This window comes from Diabrotica virgifera, chromosome 4 (genome assembly GCF_917563875.1).
Source record: "Diabrotica virgifera virgifera chromosome 4, PGI_DIABVI_V3a".
NCBI lineage: Eukaryota > Metazoa > Arthropoda > Insecta > Coleoptera > Chrysomelidae > Diabrotica > Diabrotica virgifera.
The window spans coordinates 117178469-117202766 of NC_065446.1; the positions used below are offsets into that span (position 1 = coordinate 117178469).

At 31.6% G+C, this 24298-nt stretch overlaps 2 protein-coding genes across 2 annotated transcripts in view; one reads left to right on the forward strand and one right to left on the reverse strand.

Annotated features, from left to right (window-relative positions):
• Positions 1-24298, forward strand: part of LOC114334179 (protein rhomboid-like) — a 451337-nt gene that overhangs the window by 92217 nt on the left and 334822 nt on the right. Inside the window, exon 4 of the mRNA XM_050648374.1 lies at positions 9522-9710. Within this exon, the coding sequence (XP_050504331.1) occupies positions 9522-9710 (189 nt within the window). The remainder of the gene's footprint in view (positions 1-9521; positions 9711-24298) is intronic.
• Positions 7824-8769, reverse strand: LOC114334180 (uncharacterized). The gene is made up of 2 exons (XM_028284214.2): positions 8322-8769; positions 7824-8259 (listed from the first exon to the last, which is right to left on the reverse strand). The coding sequence occupies exons 1-2, from the start codon at positions 8580-8582 to the stop codon at positions 8083-8085; spliced, it is 438 nt and encodes a 145-aa protein (XP_028140015.2). The 5' UTR covers positions 8583-8769; the 3' UTR covers positions 7824-8082.

Genomic DNA, 24298 nt, shown 5'->3' on the forward strand with positions numbered 1-24298 from the left:
CTATTAGTTAAGAAATGATCAAGTAAATGTGACTGCTTACAGTGCCTCATGCGGCGGTCAGAATAAGAATAAAAATAAAGCAAATTATTCACGCACATATTTCGCACTACACATATTGTAAATATTGACCACAAATTTTTCGAAACCTAGTCTCACCTATATGGAGTGTGATCGGAGTTTCGCTCTAATAGAAAAACTGAAAAGTAAAACTCCTGAGATATTTGTAGAGGAAAGGCTGTAAATATGGGCTGGTCTTGTAATATGGGCTAGGTGGGTTTCATAGCTATTCGTTGCAGATCTCTACATTTTGACTATTTCAAATGGTATTTGACGAAGTTAAACTATCACCGTAGCGATGGCACCACTGTGGTAGATATTTCCCAGTTTATAATAATTGTTTGTCGGTTGGTGCGAGTGTCAAAACTTTTTCGGGTAAGTTAATAAATTCCAGTATTTAAAAATAAACACGAATTTAAAAAAAAAGTCTGTGTCACGTTGAAGCTCTATTATTAGTCTTTGATATATTATGCTATTGAGTTTTCTTCAAATTGTCTGCTTTTAGACATAACTTCTTTTGGTGTGCAAAGCAAGCGTGTTTACAATATGGGCTATGCCTCTGTTTTCATTATGGGCTAGTGGCCCATATTTAGAATAATGTAGCAATGTAGGCAAAGCAAAACGAAGTAGGAAAAGGCAAAGAAAAAAGAAATGGAAAAGAAATAAAAAAAAGAAAAACGTAAGCAGCTTACCAAAGTCACAAAGAACCAAAAAAAGAAATCGGTTTCTAGTAGCGAGGATGAGGGGGAATATGTGCCTGCAGATGATGAAAGCGATTACAATGAGTTTCCTTCCACACAGCCTCCACAAGACGCAGCTGACGTAACGTGTATGTTTTGCGAAGTACTTTTTTCAGAGGATAATCTTGGTGAAATATGGGTCAAGTGCTTCTGTTCCATTTGTGGGCACATAACGAGTGCGCTGGGCCCGAAAAAGAAGAATATGTGTGTGACTTTTGCAAATAGTTTTAGCCTATGAGTTATTGAATGTATTTTTTGTATTTTAGATATTAAAATATATTTGTCACGCATTTATCTCATTTCACACAAATTTAAGACACATTTTTCGGGGTAACCCATATTTAGGATCATTATTCAAACGGCGCAAAAGTACAATTTTTCATTATTTATACATTTAAAACAGTTGTATATTTTTTAATCAATTTGCACTTTGGGCAGGTTATAAGTAACTAAATGTAGGTATTCTTGCATACCTTTGGAAATAAAATAGAATTTTTATTCTTTTTTTACAAAGAAAAATAAAATGGGTAGCCCATATTTGCATCCTTTCCTCTACCTGATCACTGGTGTGACTTAATAAAAAAGTGTTCAAAAAAATGGTTTCTCATAAAATGACAGATTTTGTATCTCATTCAAATTTAAACAATTTCATTAAAGATCCAAAAAAGGATAGCGAAAATCATGTGATCAAATGGAGAGACATTAAGTGGTTTAAATATAATAAAAACGAAACATACCAATTTTCTTTAAACAATACTTTAGACGAAGACGAAGAAAAATGCAATAAGAATGTTGGACGACCGGTGAATAATGTTACTTTGGAGCCTCTTGGGGATCAAGCAAAATTAAAAGTTCGGTATCAAAAATGTGATAATTTACAACAGCTGCTAGATTTCATATCCCCCATAGACGAGTACATAGATTTTTTGTCAGATTCTGAGTAACTTTAGTGTTACAAAAAAAGTAAAATTTGTGTTTTTTTTTAAGAAAAAATAAATATTAATTGAAAATTAAGCTTTTGTATAGTTCCTTTTATGTGTTATACAGTCATTTTTGCTTATAGGTAAAACAACCTATGTGCATTTTTTTGTCAAAAGAAGTAAAAAAAAATAAAAAATTTTTCTCTCCAGAAGTATGTTTAAAATTTTATACTTATTTTGAATTGTTTAATACTTTAAAATTTTTAATTTTAAACGTCCAGCATTTTTAAAGGAGCAAAAACTTTGATGCTTTATTTCTCAAAATGTGTATTTTGCTACTTAGGCGGTTTTGCTTCTGACCCCTTCAAATATGATGGGCAAAATAATTTTGAATTCGGTTCCGCTAATCGTTAATGAACTTGATTTTTTGTCATTAAAAATAGAAAATACGTTTAATTTCTCTTGTTTAATATTTATGGTCATAATTATTTTAACCAGTGGCGTAGCACGGGTGGGGGGAGGGGTCGGTCCCTAGCTACGCCACTGATTTTAACTGTACTATGCAAATATGCAAATGTTAAAAAGGTTCCCCCGGTACGACAGAGAGAAAAAAAATTACTGTAAACAGGGTATACATCTCTTTCTAATCGGCGGCAGTGGGAAAGTCACGTGGTCGATAAACCCCGTCGATTAGAAAGAGGTGAATACCCTGTTTACAGTCATTTTCTCTGTCGCACTAAGGGAACAGTTTTAGATTGCATTGCAGCACGCAGTCTAAGGCTTTGTACACATGGGGGCGCTTTGCCAGCGCTTTCGCTGCGGTTTAGCTGTTAAACGCGCGCTTGCATATGTATGGTTTGTTCAACAGTAAATGGTTTGAGTTCAATTAGTGCGGTCGTAAATATTATTAAATTTATCTGACCTGGCCCATTGTTAAGACCCACCCGGAGCGATAAGCCACCGAGGTAGTCAGAGTTGGTCTTTTGCAATTAACACTGACTAGACGGTACTCTCATAATAAAGCCTAAAATAAATTTTACCTGAAATCGGGCCTTTTATACTATTATCGGTTAATCCGGGCTGTTTATAGTGGTAACTAATTGAACTTATCCATTTACTGTTTAACATACCATACGATACAATTTGTTCCTTGGTAACTTGAAACGGGGCGTTTGGGTTTATCAGGTAAAACGCGGCGAAGCGTTTTACCTAAAATGCGTAAATACACAAAATAAAAAAATAGACCTGTAGCCATCTCCAAAAAAAGGTATAGGTACACTTTTTCGAAAAAAAAAATGTATTTATAGGTTAGGTTTAGTGTGGGCATTTTGCCTATCTTAACTGGGGTAGGGGTACCCCTTTTGCGTTTTATCGCTTTCTTCTTAATGTAAACCTATAGGGCTTTTCATTCACAGTCATTTGTTTTGTTTCGAGCTTCTATCATGTGTCACATATACCAATGATACAAACCAAAGACGTATGACGTAGATATATTAATATGTGACACATGACAGAAGCTCGAAACAAGTGACAATCGATGAAAAGCCCTATTAAACATAATTTACTTTGTTTAGTTCTTATAAATTGAAAAAAGAGGGAAGGCAGTTTTGGTTTTAATTTGATTCAGAGTTGGACCACCATCTCCAGATAGCTATTTCTGCCTCTCAGGCGTTATCAATGGAGCTATTCAGTCACAACTCTGAACCAAATATCAACAAACTGCCTTATTTAAGGGAAATTACCGCGAATGCAATAATTCCACCTTTGAGACGCAAATCAGCGAGAGCTCTCGTAAAACGAAGAAGACGAAAAGTCTCAGCTACAAAGTTTACTGCAATAAAACAATTAAAAATAATTCAAATAAAATAATAAACAAGATTTTAAATCTAAGACTTTTCCGTTAAAAGAAACTGCTTTCTGGTTACATCCTGAATCTCCGGCTTTAACCATTTATAAGCACAGAGACGAATATAGAAGAAAGCAGAAAGGACAACGGTCACGTATCTACTTTCTTTTCGTCTAGGAAAAGGGCCCAAAGACAGTTTCAAGTACTCAAAAATCTGAGTAAAGGTGAAAAAGAAGGAAAGGCAGTTTTTTTATTTGATTTAGAGTTGGACCACCATCTCCAGATACAGGGCCGCGTTTATGTCAATTGACGCCCTAGGCAATTCTCTAGTAGCCGCCCTTCAAGCATGTACCATTTTTGCGAAAAACCAATTGCAAGAAGCAGATTGTTTTATTTAAATAAGAATACATAAAAATTGTCATTCTAGTTCGATTACATCAGATTTCTTTCTTGATTTTTTTTTGGAAAAATCATCTATAATGTCGTCATAATTTATCGCCTTTGTTACGTCACTTTTTATGGACAAAATCGACGAATTGTTAAGACGTTCTTGCGTCATACTTGATCAGAAATTATTTTCATGACTATTTTAAATTCTTGACATTTTCGAAAATGACCTTTCAGCGGACACGTTGGTTGGCAACTGGGAGGCACAAATAAATGCGCAAAGCAATATCAAAATTAGGGAGTAGTTATTTTCCTAACTAGTGTGAAAAGTGATACTTTCACGCACTAGATTGCCGTTTACCCGAACGACGCGATAGCGGAGTTCGGGAAAGCAGTCGAGTGCGGGGAAGACACTTTCCGCATGAGTTAGTAACAATATTTTTTCTAGGGCCGTACGTTTGGAAAAAAGCCACAAAAAATAGTCATAATATCAATTTTTATCTAGGAGTGAAAATACACCAATTAATTCTTTGACAAGGTTGTCAAAACCAAACTTTCAATATAATGGGTTACCACGACGACGATATTGGTTTCCATGACGACGATTCAAAACCATTGTACTTAATTGTCTACAAGTCTACATGAACATGAACACAATAAGATACATTTGAAACAAATTACTAAATAATATCTAAATATTAGTTTATTGCATTTATTATGATATATTATAATGCCATATTACAAGCTTTTCTACTTTCCCGCACGCCGTGCGGGAAAATTTACTTTCCCGCAAGCCGTGCGGAAAAGTGCAACTTTCGGAAACGAAGTGTGTGCGGGAAAGTGGCTAATTTAGCACGACCGTAGAAAATTTTAAATATCTAACAACGAGCTTTATACAAAATGTTTATACAAATCAAAAGGGGAGTTGTTAATTTTTAAACATTTTGTCGTCAGATTTCATTAGTTTCATGTTTACTTAATTTTTAATAATTTCTTTCAATCCACTCTTCTTTAAATATTTAGATATGTCAATTATTGGTGATTTTATTGTGGTATCCAAATGAACCTTTAAGTGAATGCATTAATGTATGAATGATGTAGTTAGTGTAGGTATCTATTAGTGCAGTCAGGGAGGGTATTTGGCTCTTGAATTCCATCCTACTGCATCAATTTACTTGATATTTTCACTGTAAGTAGGGAATAGCTCAAGAAACAAAGTCTACGGTATATCCTATGACGGTTTTAACTTAGGGGTGGTTCCCACCCGTTCTCGGGGGTGGAATTTTTTTTATCAAACTAACACTGGAAGTGGCCAGAGAACCTAATTCTAAGCAATAACTGTTTTATAAATTTTTTTGAAAACTCAATACTTTTTGATTTGTTCGTGGTTAAAAATTTGCCATTTTCATTGAAAAATGACACTTTTCGGAGACTGTTTTTTTGGGAATACCATAAAAATTGTGCATCTAACGAAAAAAACTATATAAAACATTTTTGTAGTTTATGAAAAATCAGAGAGATTCATTTTTTCATAAATCTTGTAGTTTTAATAAAAAAACGAGATGGTAGGTGAAAAAAGATTTTTTTGTGCATGCTCAAATCGGTGTATTCAACTTAAAATAACAGAAAAATTGTCGATTTTAGGGGTATAATGCTACGAACATGAACTGTTAAATGTCGGTTACATTAAAACTAAGCGAGATATGGTGCAAAAAAACTTATGACTAATGTATTTTAAGGAAAAATGAGAAGTATATTTAACCCCTCATCCACCAGAATTTAAATGCATCGTTTTTCTTCTAGAATACCTTCTCCTATATTGTTATTTCTATATTCAATAAGTTGGACGGGTTTAAAATGAATGGTTTTTGAAAAGAATAAGATCAAATTAAATTTTAAAATTTAAAATTTTTAAATTTTTAAATTTTCTTAAAAATCTTCCTTTTTCTTCATAACACTATAGAAATAACACTATAGTAAAAGGTATAGTAGAAGCAAAAGATGCATTTAAATCTGGTGGATGAGGGGTTAAAATATACATACTTCGCATTTTATCTTAAAATAAATTAGTCATTATTTTTTGTTGCACCATATCTCGCTTAGTTTGAATGTAATCGAAATTTAACAGTGCGGTTGTTTGAAAGGTCTTTTAGGCAGTACTTACAAAAAATATTGATAGCATTATACTCTTAAAATCGACCATTTCTCTGTTATTAAGTTGAACACACCCATTTGAGCATGCACAAAAAAATTTCTTTTCGCATACCATATCTCTTTTTATGTTATCACTAGAAGACTTGTGAAGAAACGAATCTCTTTGATTTTTCATAAGCTACAAAAATGTTTTATATAGTTTTTTTCGTTAGATGCATAATTTTTAAGGTATTCGCAAAAAACTGTCCGAAAAGGCGACATTTTTCAATGAAATTGGCAAATTTTCAACCAGGAATAACCCAAAAAAAAAATATAAAACAGTGCGCCCGCCGCCTTTGCGGTACTGCCGACGGCCCAATAATTCCTAAATCTACGACTTCTGCCCTTTTTGAATGAATAGTGTTAAGAAAATGCAATTTGTGTTGAAAAACGCCGTAACGCCGTAGTGAAAAGCATCATAACATACAGCTGCGAAGTATGGCCTATGAAGGAAAAAGCAAAACGAATGTTAGAGGTCACCGAAATAGATTTCTGGAGAAGAGCTTCAGGAAGTTCAAGAAGAGAACATGTCACCAATGAACGAATACGAGAAATAATAAAGGTCACACATACAATAAAAAATGATGAAATCAATGAAATACAACTACGATGGTTTGGTCACGTACAAATAATGCACGAAGACAGAATCCCAAAACAAATACAAAACTGGAAACCGCAAGCTAGAAGAAGAAGAGGTAAACCGAGGAAAAGTTGGCAGGCAAGAATAAGCAAAGCCATGGATGAAAGAGGTCTGCAAGTAGATCAATGTGCGGACAGAGAGAAATGGCGAACGGGTATCGGAAGACGGAGAACGTTGTAAACCGATAATATATATAAATGCAATTTGTTTTCTAGAAATGAATGCCCACTTATATTCCATTGATGGATGTACGATGTACTTAAATTTTTGCCGCCCTCTCTTAATTTGCCGCCCTAGGCAACTGCCTATATTGCCTAATGGATAAATCAGCCCTGTCCAGATAGCTATTTCTGCCTCTCAGACATTATCAATAAAGCTATGCAGTCACAAAGTATTTTATTTCAATTATTTTTAATTGTTTTATTGCAGTAAATTTTGTATCTGAGACTTTTCGTCTTCTTCGTTTTACGAGAGATGTCGCTTATTTGCGTCTCATAGGTGGAATTATTGCATTCGCGGTAATTTCCCTTAAATAAGGTAGTCTGTTGATATTTGGTTCAGAGTTGTGACAGCATAGCTTCATTGATAACGCCTGAGAGGCAGAAATAGCTATCTGGAGATGGTGGTCCAACTCTGAATAAAATAAAAATAAAAACTGCCTTTCTTCCTTTTTCATCTTTACTCAGGTACTTGAAACTGTCTTTCGGCCCTTTTAGATACGTGACCGTTGTCCTTTCTGCTTTCCTCTATATTCGTCGTCTCCGAGCTAAATTGTTAAAGCCGTAGATAGTGATGTAACCAATAAAAAACGGTACCGTTTTTTTTTAAAAAAACCGTTTTTTATTGCAAAAAAAACGAAGCCTTCGTTTTTTTTGTTTTTTTTCGTTTTTTTTTTATTTTGATTTTTTAAGTGGGTACAGTTTATTTAATGACAAAAACATATAATAAATATAATATTCTGTATAATTTTATAACAAAATAAGTATTATTTCGTTTCATAATTAATTTCGTATAAATCCTTTAAATAAAAAGACCATGGGTATAAACAAAATAAGAAGAGTTTATTCGTTAACTTGCAAAATCAAAGCAAAAATAAGTAATAAAAATTTATCAAATAAAAAAAACAACGTCTTAATGATTGAAAAGGTTCAATTAATTAACCGAATCCCTTAAATGAACACTGATCCGTCCCGTCGCTATCTGCATTTTCTTCAGACTCTGAAGCTTCCTCTTCATCACTTTCAAAGACAGACTCCGACTGATCTGAATTGGATATTATCATTGGTTCCGGTTCAGATTCTAATGCAGGATTGACTGTGAAGCTAGGATAGCTGCAATTGTGTCCTCATTCCATAGAAAAGCCTTTTTGAATAGTCCTTCTTTTGCAATAAAATTGACAACGTCAGCTAAGACGGCTGCTTCATCGACATCTGGCATCTTCTGTGCTACCTTGTATATGACTTCTGTCGCATCAGTCTACATTAAATAAAAAAATTAATAGAAATATAACTAAAACCCACTATAACCTAAAAAATTACCATCTCATCTGAGCTAAGTTCGCAGCCACGATATTTTGGATCCAAAAGGTTAGCTACAAAATGAACACTATAAATAGCAAACTTCTTCCGATTTTCAAAAATTGCCCTTGTATCTGCTTCCTCTTTGGATAACAATGGACTTTTAGTGACATTTTCTAATGAGGTGTTAACCATTTTTTTAAATAAATGCAGACATTTTGAAATCGTTGGTGTGTCACCTTCTACAGAGGTAATTGTGTTAGCAATTGGTTCCAGAAGCATAATGTATCCTTGTACCCGGTCCCAAAATATATCGCTTAGAGCATTTTTTTTAAAGATGGGTGTTTGCTTACTGTCTTTTCAACTTCTTCATTGATAGCCATCCTTTTTATTATTTGTTTGTTAGCAAGCAATGATTGTAGACAAAGAACTAATGATCCCCATCTGGTAGGCACTGGGAGTTTAAGACTGCAACTTATTTTCAATTCGTTTTTTTTTCCTTTACCCACGCAGATAATATGTGGCTTTGTCGGATGGCCTTTGTAAGGGCAACAGCCTCGGCAGTAAACGATTTCAGACTTGTTAAATTTAGCACTAAATATTATTATATATATAGTTATTTAAATAAGCACTAAACACAAATATTTCCGGCACAAGGCAAGTAAATCACAAAATAACAACAGAACACCTGCAAAAGCTAATCGGTAATTCCCTGGTTTTCTCAGCGCCAACGAATACGAGCGTCCTGCTAAATTTCGGTGATTCCCCAAAAGCAACGACGTAAAAAAATAATAGATAAAGGCAGTAAGGGTTTAATGTTTCAATATTTTTTAAAAAGGAACGTCAAACACTGAGTTTCTAGATGTTTTGGATATAATATTGAAATATTGGGTGATTTTTAGGCTTACAAACAACTCCTAATATTGATATTGTTAATATTACGTTGAGAAACTAATAAAAAACAATTAAAAACAAAAAAAACACGTTTTTTATTGTTTTTTTTTTCGTTTTTTTAGAATTAAAAAAAAACACGTTTTTTTACATCACTAGCCGTAGATTCAGGATGTAACCAGAAAGCAGTTTCTTTTAACGAAAAGTCTTAGCTTTAAAATATTGTTTATTATTTTATTTGAATTATTTTTAATTGTTTTATTGCAGTAAACTTTGTATCTGAGAGTTTTCGTCTTCTTCTTCTTATATTATAAATTGCCTTTGTTCTAGCAATGGAGGCAATTTTTCGACAAATACGATCCGGAAGGTTTTGGCGAGATTCCATGGTCAGACTTTTTGAACGCGATGTCACATACTGAGTTCTGTCAGCGAGTTAATGCCGGGAAAAGACAGATCCTTCTGGAAAAATTCAGGACGTCCAGTACGCATGCCATCACTTTTCAAGAATTCGTGAATGTGGTGAGTACTTGACAACTATCACATTTTAAAAATGAAAAACATATTTATATGACTTGTGTGTGTTTAGATGTATGATCTTGGCTTGATCCAATTGGCCAGCTCAAATTTTTTTTAATTATCTTTTTCATAGACGCAATTTGATAATTTTAACTGAGATACATTATATTTTAATAAATGCATATACATACATATTACATACATTACATTAAAAATACATACTTATATTAAAGACTATTACCTACTAAATACTTATATTAAACCACTAATGCATATTAAAATATTATACATATATTTTTTCCAGCGCTAAGACCTAAACCCGATTCAATACCTCAGAGGTTTAGGCTTTCTTTGTTATTTTTTTTGTTTGTGTTTTTTCTTTCTTTTTTTATTGTTTTTTAATATTTGTTTCTTTTTTTTTCTTTATTTTTTATTATTATTTTTTGGTTTTTTCTTATATTTAAAAAAAAATGGATTCTTTTTTATTTTTTTTTAAATATCAATTTTCATATTTTTTAAGTGGTCATAAACAATTTTATAGAAATTTATATTACGTATACATAGAATGGAATTTAAATTGGTGGGGAGAGTAACTCCTACTGTTTGTAGATTCTTGTATAACTGTTGATTCAGCATCTGGAAGTTTGCGCAATCGAAAATCACATGCTCTAATGTACCCAACTCCCCGCAAGTGCAGTTTTGAGAAGTGGCCAACCCTAGTTTATTTTTGTGGCCTGGATATAAACCATGTTTGTTTCTTGCTCTATTTAAGGTTTTAATGAAGTGCCGATTTGTAATATCGTTAAACCACGGTTTTCTATAAATTTTTGGTTGGATATCATGAAAATCATGAAATCATGAAACCTCATAAGAGAGGTGTCATATTCCTGTTGCCATTGCTCCATTTGTTTCTTCTTAAACCATTGTAATAGATCAGTGACTGGCATTAATGGTTCTTCTATCGTTTCCCCTGTAGTAGTAGCATCCTTTGCAAGTCTATCCACTATTTCATTTCCGTTAACTCCATAATGAGCCTTAATTCAAACCAAAGAAATTTGTTTACTTTTAATCGTAAGTAACTGGACCGTTTCTAAATTTTTTTATAATCACTACTGATGAAGAGCTTGAAAATTTAGTTTGTACTATTGTGTCTACCGAACTTTTGCTATTAATATTTTGCTGATATTAATATACCTCAAAGCTTGAAGAATTGCGATGAGCTCAACAGTATAAATAATAGACCTTTGATTTGAAAGTTTAAATTTTTTGGGTATATTTTCATTTGAATGGTAAAAGGCGAATCCAGTAGACTCTGCGAATTTGGATCCATCTGTATATTACTACTGAAAATAAAAGCTTTAGAAAGTACATACTTTAGGACAAAAACTTAAACGCTGGTTAGTACTAAAAAAGTGGTACTATAGACCAGCGCGAAGCATCATACTTTGTTTTCTGTATTTTTAAATGTTAAATTATTTTTCTTAATGTAGAATTTTTTTACAATCATTGATTTACAAAGTTTATTTTATTTTAACATTTTTTTATACATTCGAAAGTACATAGAACCGCTGCTGCTAGTTAATATCGTTGTTAGAAATTTCAATAAAACTGAAAAATGTTACATGTTGTATAAAGGACTCCCCTCGTCGCGTAAATGGACTTTTTCAACTATTTCGTGACGCTAATTTCGTGACGATCGCCTCAGCATTTTACTATAGAGGAAAAGTAATACAACGCCAGTATACAGTGATGAGCGTGCTAATAACCGGCAAAATAGCGCAAAAAATGGAAAACATATCAAATTGTGAAATAAAAAGAAATAAAACTAGTAGAGTTGTTAAATTTAGCGATAGTAACATATAAATTGACATTATAACCAAACACGGTACTGTGTAGAACGTTTTTAAAATCGCTCGTAGTTATTTGCTATTTTTGCAAGGAAATAGTTATTTTTGTATTGTTTAATTGGCATCAATTTAATCGTCTAATTATAGTGGTAATATTAGTGAAAAATTAAAAACTGTGCAACATAAATTAAGCGAGTAATTAGAAGATATCTGGAAGCTGTTCTGCCGTATAAAACAGGTTAGTCAATAATTGTTTATCGTTACCAAGGTCAAACAGCTTTAAATATGAGTGATTGCCAGAATTGTCGATCAGCTTTAGGGTCTACGCCAACAACAATGTGTGACGGATGTCGATCTACTCAGTGTTGCCAATCGCATTTCTCTAGATTATCCGATGATCGCTCGAAAAACATCCGATTTGTCACGAAAAGGTACACAAGGTCAAAAATTATTCTGTTATTAAAATCAATGTTGCCAATGTTATTCTTTTAGTAGCCTTAACAACCATCAAATAAAAAAATCCGTTGTTCGTACGCCAATCAGTTATCATTATGATAATTAACATAATTAATATATTAATTAATTATTAATTATCAATTAACGTAACAATTATTAACATAATTGATTGATTAATCAATTAATCTCATAATTGTAATCAATTATGTTTTCAGCAACCCAATCAAAGTTGACATTGACAGTAATTAAATATTTGATAATGATCAGTTGATTCCATTTCTGATTAGCGTTCGAACAACCGGCCCTTTAATCTACTGAATTCTCTATTTCACCGTTTAAAAATTTTCGTTTATAGATGAAAATCTCGTATCCTAGCTGATTATTACCTAATTCATGTATGTAAATATTATTTACTTACTATTATTATATTATTCGTACTTTGCATTATCGTAAGTGTTAAATTCTAAATTAATAAATAAATCTAAATATTTCATTATTTGGATCGTTATATTAATTTATTATAATTATTTAATTAAAAAAAAACACTTTTAAATATTATTTTATTAAAACGTAATAACTACCTAAAACTAGGTACTGGAAAAATAAATAATAAATAAATCAATACAAAATAAACTACAGCTACATTAATAGCATAGGCGCAAAATTTCTGGTCAATGCTTTTAAAATGCATTATTTTTTTCGAGTCCTGAGAAAGCTAATAAGTATTATTTAAAAATTTAAACGCAGAATGAAAGATTACATTATTACCGAGGGCCTAAAGTCCCTGAAGACTTCTATAATTTTTATTCTAATATGTTACATGGGTAAAAGGAAAAGAGAATATTGAGTGTGATTTTTAATTTCAAATATCTCATTCAAAAGAAACATTTTGTTTATTCTAAGGGACTCTAAGCCCTCGGTAATAATGTAATCTTTAATTCTGCGTTCAAATTTTTCAAAAATACTTATTAGTTTTCTCAGGATTCTAAAAAAATGAATACGTTTAAAGATTATTGGTCCGAAATTTTGCGCTTACGCTCTTTTAACAACTAAAGATTTATTACAACTAAAACAATAGAAATGTATTTGACAGTCTTGTAGTTATTAAGGTATCAAAGTTATTATCCATAATACACGTGGTGCGTTCAACGTTAATGCCCGACTATATAATTGTTATAGGCAAAAAATTTGAAGGATTTTTGAGTTAATTAGTAGATATCTAGATATTACTAGTTTCAAGTAAGTAGATTTTTCTACAACCAATATTCCAAATGCATTTTTCTGCACAATTTTATGTAAACAAACTTAACATTTTCTCACAGAATAACTGACAGTAGTGTGCAGAAAAGTGACGTTTCTGTGCCGGAAAGTTCTTTTATGCATAGTACATACCATTACATTCCTCAAAAAAATCATAAATATAATTAGGTATAACATGTTTTGATGAAATGGTTTTGTTTAAGATATTAGATTTGATAGAACTTTACAAAAAAAGAACCGATTTAACTACATCTCATGTCCGAGAAATCTGGAAAATCTTTTGAACTTTACATTTGGTATTCTACAAATGATTACCTTATTCTGAGTAACGTTATACATATATTTTGTGTACATCTGTGGTTAAAGTGTAGACACATATATAACCTGTAAGACAGGTGATATTATTCTTAATTATCTATCGAATAGAAATTAAATTATTTATTATTTATTAAATTATTAATTGTTTTATTTTACAATTTTATTCTTAATAAACATCAATTAACCAATAAGGATTTAGCAATCTCATCAAGATACGTCGAATGAAGTATGGTGGAAATCCGTGACCAACTCTCCTAGAATTTTTATTCAAAATTGTTTAAAAATATATATATAACTACTATAACTACAATTAAGGCAGTGCATTAATTTTTTAACTGATTTCTGTGTAGGTAATTAGTTTAGGTTTGGGGAATTTAAGTTGATTAAAAAATCAGAGGTATATTTAAAATCCCTAAAAAGGGGTATATCACAACAAAACGTTTTCGGAATCAATATTCCATCATCAGTGTATTCACAGATTAACATGCTTTAAGCCACAAAAATATACGGGTAAAAACCCTTGAGTTGTTTTTAAACAGTTAAGGTTACATTATATTATGCGATTTTAAAGGATGTTAAAAATATTTCCAGATTAACCCCTGGCATTACATGACATCAACCATATTGGTTGGAAAATTTGTAGGTATGACCTTACATGGCAGAGTTGTCAGCTAGCACTATAATCGGAAAAAACAATTGTTGGAAATGGAAAATTAAAGTAAAAAATAAAAAGTCCCCCACTTTATGGAAAACTTAACTTTTTTGGTTGTTACTAACTAATAACAGAAATATATCATATTTAACTGACTTTTAAATCATTTCATTATTTATCAAATAATATGCCAGTGGGACATTAAAACATTAAAAACCTAAACATGTAAGTACGTAATCCAACACATACAAAAAACATAATTTAATAAAGTACAAAATTCTCATTTACTATTTTGCCATATGTTACATCCTAACATTTTTTTTGAAGGTGTAAATTTTACACAGCCTGTATTACCGATACCATCTTTTGTCGCCAATAAAGCCCTAATTGTAGATGTATCTAAAAGATTTCTCTTATCTGTTTTTATATTGAATAAATTACTAAAAACCCTTTCTACCGCAGCGTTTGAAAATGGTAGAACGAATAACAATGAAAATACTTTTTTTAAATTTGGAAACAAAGATATGTTGGCTTCATTTTTTAATTTAAAAATCTGAGACCAGTATATATCACACTCGGTATTGGAATTAATGTCTAAACTATCAAAATCTAAGAGTGCATGTTTTCTCCACTCGTTATCCAAAGATTGTGCATTGACAAAGTTATTTAGAACTGGAAACCTATCTAATATGTTTTTTAAAGATTTTGTTTGGAATGATTGGGCCACCTTCGGATCTAACAGCTCTAAGGTAGTAAAAACCGGGTCCTCAAATTTAAACCGATCTTTGATATTAGCAACTAGTTCAATATAAAAGGATAATATTGATTTAAAAAAATTATCAAAGTCTGCTTGTTCTAAATTTGTGTCTTTATCCGATCGCAAATGTTGCAAACTGTCGAAAGCAGAAATTCCTATATAAATTTGCTCTAATGGAAGAAAATTGTCTGGATTGTCGTGAACAATTCTCAGGATTTCTGCACATTTTTTTATATGAACAATATTCATATAATTGGAACATAAAATCTTCAATAAATTTTCAGTTTCGGGCTTAACCCTATATAAAAGTGGTTTTTCGGATTGGAATAAAATATTGAAATCCGTCATGAGCTCTAGAACATAAGACATAAACTTTAAATACACTTCAGTAAGAGGGTGATTAAGAGTTTCCAACATAGTTTCCGTTACATGTGAAGGATCTTCAGAAACACTCTCCTTGAAATATGCACGTAATGGTTCGTACTGCTCTAGAACCCTGTCCACAACTGCTTTTAGTGAAAGCCACCTGGTCTTAGCAGGTGATAGAATTTTGTGAATGTCAACCTTAAAAAATTCCTGAAATTCCCGAAATTTGGCTCTTCGACAAGCACTTCTATTGAAATGGCTTCCTATATTTCTTAGTAAGTCCTCAATGTGCTTGGGAAGTTTCAAGCATGCCTTTGAAGTTGCTAAATGTGCCATGTGACAAGAGCATTTAACACAAACTATATCAGGAAATTCTTGTTTTAGATGGGAAAAAACTGAATTGTGTGGCCCTACCATTACATTAGGTGTGTCCGACGAAAATCCAACAAAATTAGATATAGGAATACCTTTGGAAAATATTATGTCTTTTAAAGTTGAATATAATTCAACTGCAGTGCCCCCAGTATTTTCTAAAATGTCAAAAAATGTTGTTTGTAATGAGTTGGAATTTTCATCAAAAAATATTGCAGTAAATGCACACTGTTTTTTTACCGATATATCTGTAGTTTCATCCATAATCAATGAAAAAAACATTCCAGGTACTCTTAACTTTTCATATAATTCTTTCAGAAAATTGTCACCCAAACATTCAACGACTATTTGAGTTGCTTTAGTCCTTTTAACGGTTAATTGTTGAGCTATCTTAGAATCTGGAAAAATATCTTTAAGTAGTGGACATACAGTGTCCATTAATAAGAACGGTAAGTCCTTTGTAGCCAAAAGACTACATAATTTTAGTTCTGCTCTTTTAACTAAATTATTTTCACAGGTTTGTTTTACACACATGTCCTTTATTTTTATATTACTGGATACCGCACTAAAATTCTCTTTGTGTTTTTCCGTTCTCATATGTCTAAGTAACACAGCCTTATGAGCCACCAAATTTGATTTACAAACTTTACAAAATGCGTATTCATTGCCGTGTTTATCATCTGGCTTATTTGATTTATTAAGCCACCCGCGAAACTCGTTATCGGTTAGCCACGCTGGAATAAACTTGCATATTCTTTTTGAAGGTGTATCTACAAAATCAGCTTTCCTTTTCAAACTCAATAGAAATTTGTCAACAATTGGTGCGGACTCGGCATCATTGGGCTCGGCATCATTGGGCTCGGCATCATTAGTGTCAACAATAATATTACTCTGAGAAGTGTTAATCTTTTTACTAACACGGCCAACGTCAACATTTTGACTAATAATTACTCCTCCCTTAGGAGTATGAGAAGTAGATGGCTGCTCTTCAGTAACATTTTGCTGATTACTAGATTCAGGCTAAAATAATTTCTCGATATACTGGGTGTTTGATCAATAATTGGACAATTGGACATATTTTAACTAAATAATCCTTAGCTTAATACATTATGAAGATTTAACATTTAAAATTGATTTTAATATTTAATTTTATTGAAATTTATTTAATTTTACTTCATTTTATATAATTCTATGTAAATTTTATTTAATTTTAATGATTTTATTTAATTTTCTTTAATTATATATTTTTTATTTGATTTTATTTAATTTTGTTTAATTTTATTCAGATTTATTTAATTTTAATTAAATTTAATCAACACTTATATGGTTAATACTACCCCGGACCCAGTCAACAATAGAAAATTCTGAAACTACATAAATATCTAATTTTACCTTAAAAAATGTGTCCCACTTTATTTTTCCGATAAACTCCACCGTTAGTGGAGTCATAGGAGTTTTTACTTACGGAAAAAATTAGACAAGATAGAACTTTTTATAGATTCATTAAGAAATGTATAATAAACAACATATTAAAAAGTTCTATTTCAAAAGTGGGTGCTTAATTTTTCATTAAACAAATTACCTGCGAAATTAGTTGTTTTTTAAATACCTACGAAAATATAAATTTTGGAAAAAACTGACTTGACCATTGAAAAATTAGAAAATTTTACACAAAAAAAACTTATATAAAGATTTTTCGAAAATTAAATCTACAGCTTCTATAACTTTTTATTTATAACGCTAAGTCATCCCTCTCACAAACATTGGCATAAGTACAATGTGGGCGGAAAGTGGGACTTACAAGAGTTTTGTTTAAAAATTGATTTAGAAATATATGGTACTATTACGATTTTACCTATAAAACTCTTAAATTTGCACAACATACTTTTCAAACATCGTACTAAATGAAACATTACGACGTCTTAAGAAATGTAATTTGGAATACTTTGTAGTTTTACAGAATAAATACCACTGGGATATTACTAAGTGTAAACGGATATATTACAATTTTATAGGTGTTTTTTAAAGCTTATCCAATGTAATTTTTAAAATGCACTAAATTATTTTACTTTAAAAATAAAATAAACAACTTCTTTTTGAGAAAATTAAGAAAGATAAAAAATGTAATGAAACCACCGAAAAATATCAGTTAAAAAAATGTTTATACAAAGTCATCAGAACGTTTTTACCCAAAATACATTTAATCACAAGCGTAAATATAATAAATGTCAAAAAAAAATTTTTAGCTCTGATACAGTACCTCTGTCTGCGTAACTTGGATTGGAACCTATCGGAAACTTTTTTGTTATCAATTTTATGAAAAAATGTTATTCTTCATACAATACTCTGTAAGGTATAAAATCTAAGATGCAACCATCAGATTTCCAATATTATCAATTTTCTACAAGGTACGTCAAAAATATGAATTTTGTTCAAGAATAAAGTACCTTAATATTTCACAATATCGAAAATTGTTATAATGCTATAATTTTTAGTTGTTCTTAAATAAGAACTATGTTTTAATATACAATAATTATATCATTCTGCTTGAAATATTGTGAACTAGAAAAGTACCTACTTTACTTTTGAGCGAAATTCATATTTTTTAACATATCTCGTATAACATTGATACAATTTGATATATTATGATGGTTGATTGTTATATTTTGTTATATTGAGCTTTTTTAATCTTCCATTTGTTGCGTCAGAATCGGATTCAGCATAATTAAAAACAAAATAAAAACATTTTTGATCAAGGTAGAAATATTAATTCACCGATATTGTTAAAATCGTTTCTACAAAACAGCTTTTGTCGTTTTTAAACAATTAGTTAACTTAAATTAACAAAAATTAACATATATTTTAGAAAAATATAAGTTTTTTGATTTTTTCCGAAACAACGTAAGTTTTCGATCTATATTGACTGTCGTACTTTTATTTAGTTGAGTTAAATATATAGGGAGGAAGGCACTTATGGAATAAAATTATTTTTGCCCTTTTTAGAAAAATTTTTAAAATCGCCGAGACCAGTCGATTTTTAGATGTAATTGTGCGCTTTTTAAACACAAATTTAAATGTACAAGGTGATTCACGCAAGCCTAGCATAGTCCATAAACTTTATTTTCAATGGAACATCCTGTATATTTTTAAAAACTGCTTAGCAACCTGATTTCAATGAATTATATAATGTATGATGATTATTAATAATACAGGGTGATATTTTTGAAATTATAATGTATGGAACCACTTATGAAATAATGTAGTTTGTGTCCTTATTTAAAAAAATTATAAATACCCTAGGATACCTACCCCAACTTTAAAATTTAAATATGCACTGTTTAAATATAAATTTGAATATACAGGGTGATTCACGCAAGTCTAGCATAATCCATTATCTTGTCCATTTTAGTGAAACACCCTGTATTTTTTAGAAATTTGATGTTCTTAGAAACTACTTTATTTAGAAACTACTAATATATATTGGGTTTTGTATTTAATGTCTTGCCGAACTTTTTAAAAAATTGCAAAATTCACCTTGTATTATTCAAAATAGAACCTACATAATACACTTTTTTGAGTTGATGTTACTATGTAGCTTCTAATTACACAAAAATATACTGAATGATTCATTAAAACTAAAGATCATGGACTATACTAGACTTTCGTGACGCACCCTGTATGTTTAAATCTATGTTTATAAAGCGCCCATTTGAATTTAAAAGTTAACGGGCCACAGCATTTTTTAATAATTTTCTAAAATAAGTACACAAACAATTTTATTCCATAAGTATTTTCCATACTTTCTAATTTCAAAATTTCACCCTGTATTATTGTTAATTATATTTCGTTAAAATTGGTTGTTAAGCAGCTTTTAAAAATATAAAAATATATAGGGTGTTCCAATAAAAATAAAACATATGGGCTCTGCCAGGCTTGCGTCAATCACCCTGTAGATTTAAATTTATATTTAAAAAGTGCACATTTATATATTAAAATCGACGGGTCCCAGCGCTTTTTATAATTCTTTAAAACAAGGACACAAATAATTTTATTCCATAAGTGCCTTTCGCACTGTATAAGCTCATCATTATAATATAGTTAAAACATGTCCAATTAGTAATAAAACATCCGTATATTATATAGTGAAGTCTTAATTATTTTACTAATTACCTGTTGTTCAGAAGCATGACATGAAGTTGACGGCTGCTTTTCAGCAATATTTTTTTCATTATTTGATTTGGTCTAAAACAAATTCATTATTATATTTCAATATCCACACGTTAGTAAACTTTTTTACCCACCTTAACACTTTTTATTAACCATTTATCCATTATAAAAAAGTATTTTCACAAACCAAAACTTATTTCAACAGACGAGACGTTTACTTAAGCACTGCACTACATACAATGAAAATAAAACTAAATCGTGCGTGAATTAGCTTTCATAAGTTTACAGACTAAAATCGAAAAACTCATAAATAACATCCGAGGGCAGACAGATTTTGAAATTTGAATTGGATTAGTACGCCTTAAGTGGATGCACTTGTGCATTTAAATTCTAAACAAAAGAATCGGCACATGTCCCTTTTGTCAAAAGATGAAAAGTATCGGATGTCACTAACATTCATCCAGTATAGGCTATTTATAAAAATTTTGGTGGAAGCAAACAAAATTAATGTGTTGTTGGTGCTGGGAATATATGGATGAGAAAGTTTTAGTCGATGATAGTAGATACACTGAAAAATATCCGCAAATATCCGATTTATTTAAAGGTACGCAGAAGGTACGACAACTCTCAAAAAGGTACGCAAATCGGATAATTATCCGCTGATTGGCAACACTGGATCTACTGTTCATTTGAAGTGTGTTGGAATGCAATCCGCCGAAGATGTTAGAATGACTAGAAATAAATCACGAAGCGTTAAGATTCTTTGTAATAATTGTTCAGGAAATATTGGTAATCTTGATCAATTAAAATCTTTTTTTGAAGGCTTTAAAAATGAGTTTGAAACTAAAATGTCAGAATTAAATAAAAAGTTTGATGATCTAAGCACACAAATTACAAACCAAAAGATGTCACCACAAACTTTTGAAGAAGTTGTTTCGGAGGCAACTGAGAGGATGGTGCGAGCTCAGAATATAATTATTGTTGGTGCTCCAGAAAGTACAGGCAGTATCGATCAACGTAAAAAGCATGATGAAGAATTAGCATCCGATATTTTGGGGGTAGTGTGTGGGAATTCAACCCCACATATTCCTGTTAGCATAACCAGAATTGGCAAACCTTCACCCAATAGACCAAAATTAATGAAACTTTCATTTAACAATGCATCAATTGCAAAGGATATTCTTAAACGCAAGAACTCATTAACGGGAACCCGTTTTGATAAATTTATTATTAGAGATGATAAAACACCTAAGCAAATGGAGTATTTGGATCAGTTGAGAAAGGAGCTAAATGATCGAAAGGCTAAAGGCGAGACTGATATTACTATAAAGTTCATCAGAGGAACCCCCTCTATTGTACCATCAAAAAACTGAAACAGTCAAATTTTCTTAATTTCTCTATATCTTATACTAATATTGATTCTTTAATGGCAAAACTCAATGAATTTGTTCCTTATATGGATTTAGAGAAGCCTGCTATTATGCTTATAACAGAATCCTGGCTTAAACCACATATACCTAATTCTATCATAGATGTACAAGGTTATACTATATTCCGCAACGACCGGCTTTCGACTGGAGGTGGAGTATGCATTTATGTGTTAGATTCTGTTTTTTCTCAATTTACAGTAACTGTTTTACCTTCCAATATTCCTGGCTTCGAGGCAATATGTCTTCTCTTTCATAATAAACACTTATCTTTTACGATTTGCTGTGTTTACAGACCGCCTGATACTGCTTATAATAATTATGTTCAACTTATTAATTTTTTATCCGTTCTAGCTTCAACTTACAAAAACCTAATTATTGCCGGTGACTTCAATCATAGAGATTTAAAATGGCCACATCCTGTACCTCAAAATGCTTCATCTAGACTTCTTCTTGATTTTGTACAAGATTCACATCTCCAACAAATCGTTACTGAACCAACTCGTTTCCGTTCTGGGCAGCAACCCTCCATCTTGGATTTAATTATTACTTCTGATAATGATTTAATAAACAATCTAGAATACTATCCCCCTTTTGCTAAATCCGATCATGCAATTCTTCAGTTCCAAATGCAGTTAATTCTTGTTACTGATCCAAAAAAACTATACTCATCAAGATATTTTATTGATTATAGAGGTATTAATCATGATGTGTCACTGGTTGACTGGGCTTCCGCCCTGTCGTTACCAAATGTACAGGAAAACTGGAATATTTTTCATGAACAATGTAGCAACATCATAAAAAAGAATACAAGCTCAAGACTTATAACTACATTTCCTTCTAAACCCTGGATTAATTGGGATATTCAAAGACTGATTAAGAGAAAGAAAGCTCTTTGGCAAAAGTATCAAAGATCACGTTTGGAGAATGATTTTGTTACGCATAGGAAAGTTGCCAATCTATTGAAAACAAAAATTTGCAATGCTAGGAGAAACTATGAAAAAAATATTATAGACAGCAATAATCCAAAGAAGTTTTATAAGTATATTAGAACTTCCATAAACACAAAAGTTTCTGTTCCTCAATTAAAAACAGACTCAGGTGATATTACAAATGATGATTTGAAAGTGGCTACAACTTTTGCTAGGAGCTTTTACGGATCTTTTACTTTAGAACCTGATGGCCCGCTCCCAGACTTACATTATGAACCCGTAAATCATAGTTCTATTACCTCAGTAGAATTTTCTCCTGATGATATTTTTAAAAAACTTAAAGAACTTGACACCAACAAATCTCCAGGACCAGATAATCTTTCTCCTACTTTCTTGAAATCATGTGCAAATGCTCTTAAATATCCACTCCATTTGCTTATGGAACAATCATTCCACTCTGCTACTCTGCCACTTATTTGGAAAGAAGCACGGGTGAAACCAATCTTTAAGAAAGGAGATAAACTCGACCCCAAAAATTATAGGCCTGTTAGTCTCACTCCAGTTATATCCAAAGTTATGGAATCAATTATTGTGGATAATTTACACATATTTTTGAACCAGCATCAAATAATCCCGAACGAACAACATGGCTTTACCAGTGGAAGATCGGTTGTTACCAACTTGTTATGTTGCCTAAATGACTGGACTGCCGAAGTAGATATGGGACAGGATATTGATATTATCTACTTAGATTTTAGCAAGGCTTTCGATAAAGTTCCAAGGGAAAGGCTTTTGAAAAAATTAAACAGGATTGGAATTCGCGGGCAACTGTTAAACTGGATTTCAGCCTTCTTAAGTGAAAGAAAATTTTCAGTAAGAATACAGTCTTCAAGTAGCCCCCTATATGACGTGATAAGTGGAGTCCCCCAAGGATCTGTTTTAGGGCCACTACTGTTTAATATATTTACATCGGAGCTAAAATACATCATTTCATCAAAGTTTTCGGTTTATGCGGATGACACAAAGCTGTACAACAATCCTAAAATAAACTCTCAGTGTTTGCAAAAAGACTTGGACAGCATTTCTCGATGGTGTACTGACTGGTTGCTACCGCTTAATATAGAAAAATGTGTCGTTCTTCATCTCGGCAAGAATAACCCTCGGTTAAATTATTTTATTAACGGCACCGTTTTAAAAAAGACCGATTGTCACTCTGATCTCGGCGTGTTAATAGACTCACAATTGTCCTGGACTCCTCAAACGTTGCAACAGTGTAATAAAGCCAATCGCATGGTATATCTTATTAGTAAAGTTTTTTCGTCCTGTGACAGTCGAACCTTAGCAAAATTGTATAAAACTTATGTGAGACCTATATTAGAATTTGCTAATTCAGTGTGGTGTCCGGTTCTTCAGCGTGATGTAAATATGCTGGAAAATGTACAGCGACGAGTAACACGGATCCCGTATTCATTGGTGCGTCCCTCATATGAAGATCGTTTAAGGATCATGGATTTAGTTCCATTATCCGCCCGAAGACTTAGAGGCGACTTAATTACAACATTCAATTCATTTCATTACGAAACTTCTTCACTCAGAAATTTCTTTACAATAAATACAGATGAGCGGTTAAGAGGCCATCCCAGAAAGCTAAGAAGAGAACTCTGCAGAACCAACATCAGGTTAAACTTTTTATCAAATAGGGTTGTTTATGCTTGGAATTCATTACCGGCTTATGTCGCTATGGCTCCTAGTACAAATAGTTTTAAGAATAGACTCGATAATAATTGATTGTATTTTTAATTTAATTATATGTAAATCAGCGTATTTAAGTGTAAAACAGCTAAGTACCAAAATTTGTTTAGCTTTTAGAGTATAATAGGATTCTAATCCTCTATTCTTATTGAATGTTAATAATAATAATAATAATAATATTGATTGTTTCCCACCTTTAGACGTATCAGAGTAGTATATCAATTAAAACTGTCACTGTGACAGTGGCATTTCTCAAATTCGTCCGGTACGTCTAAAGGTGGGAAA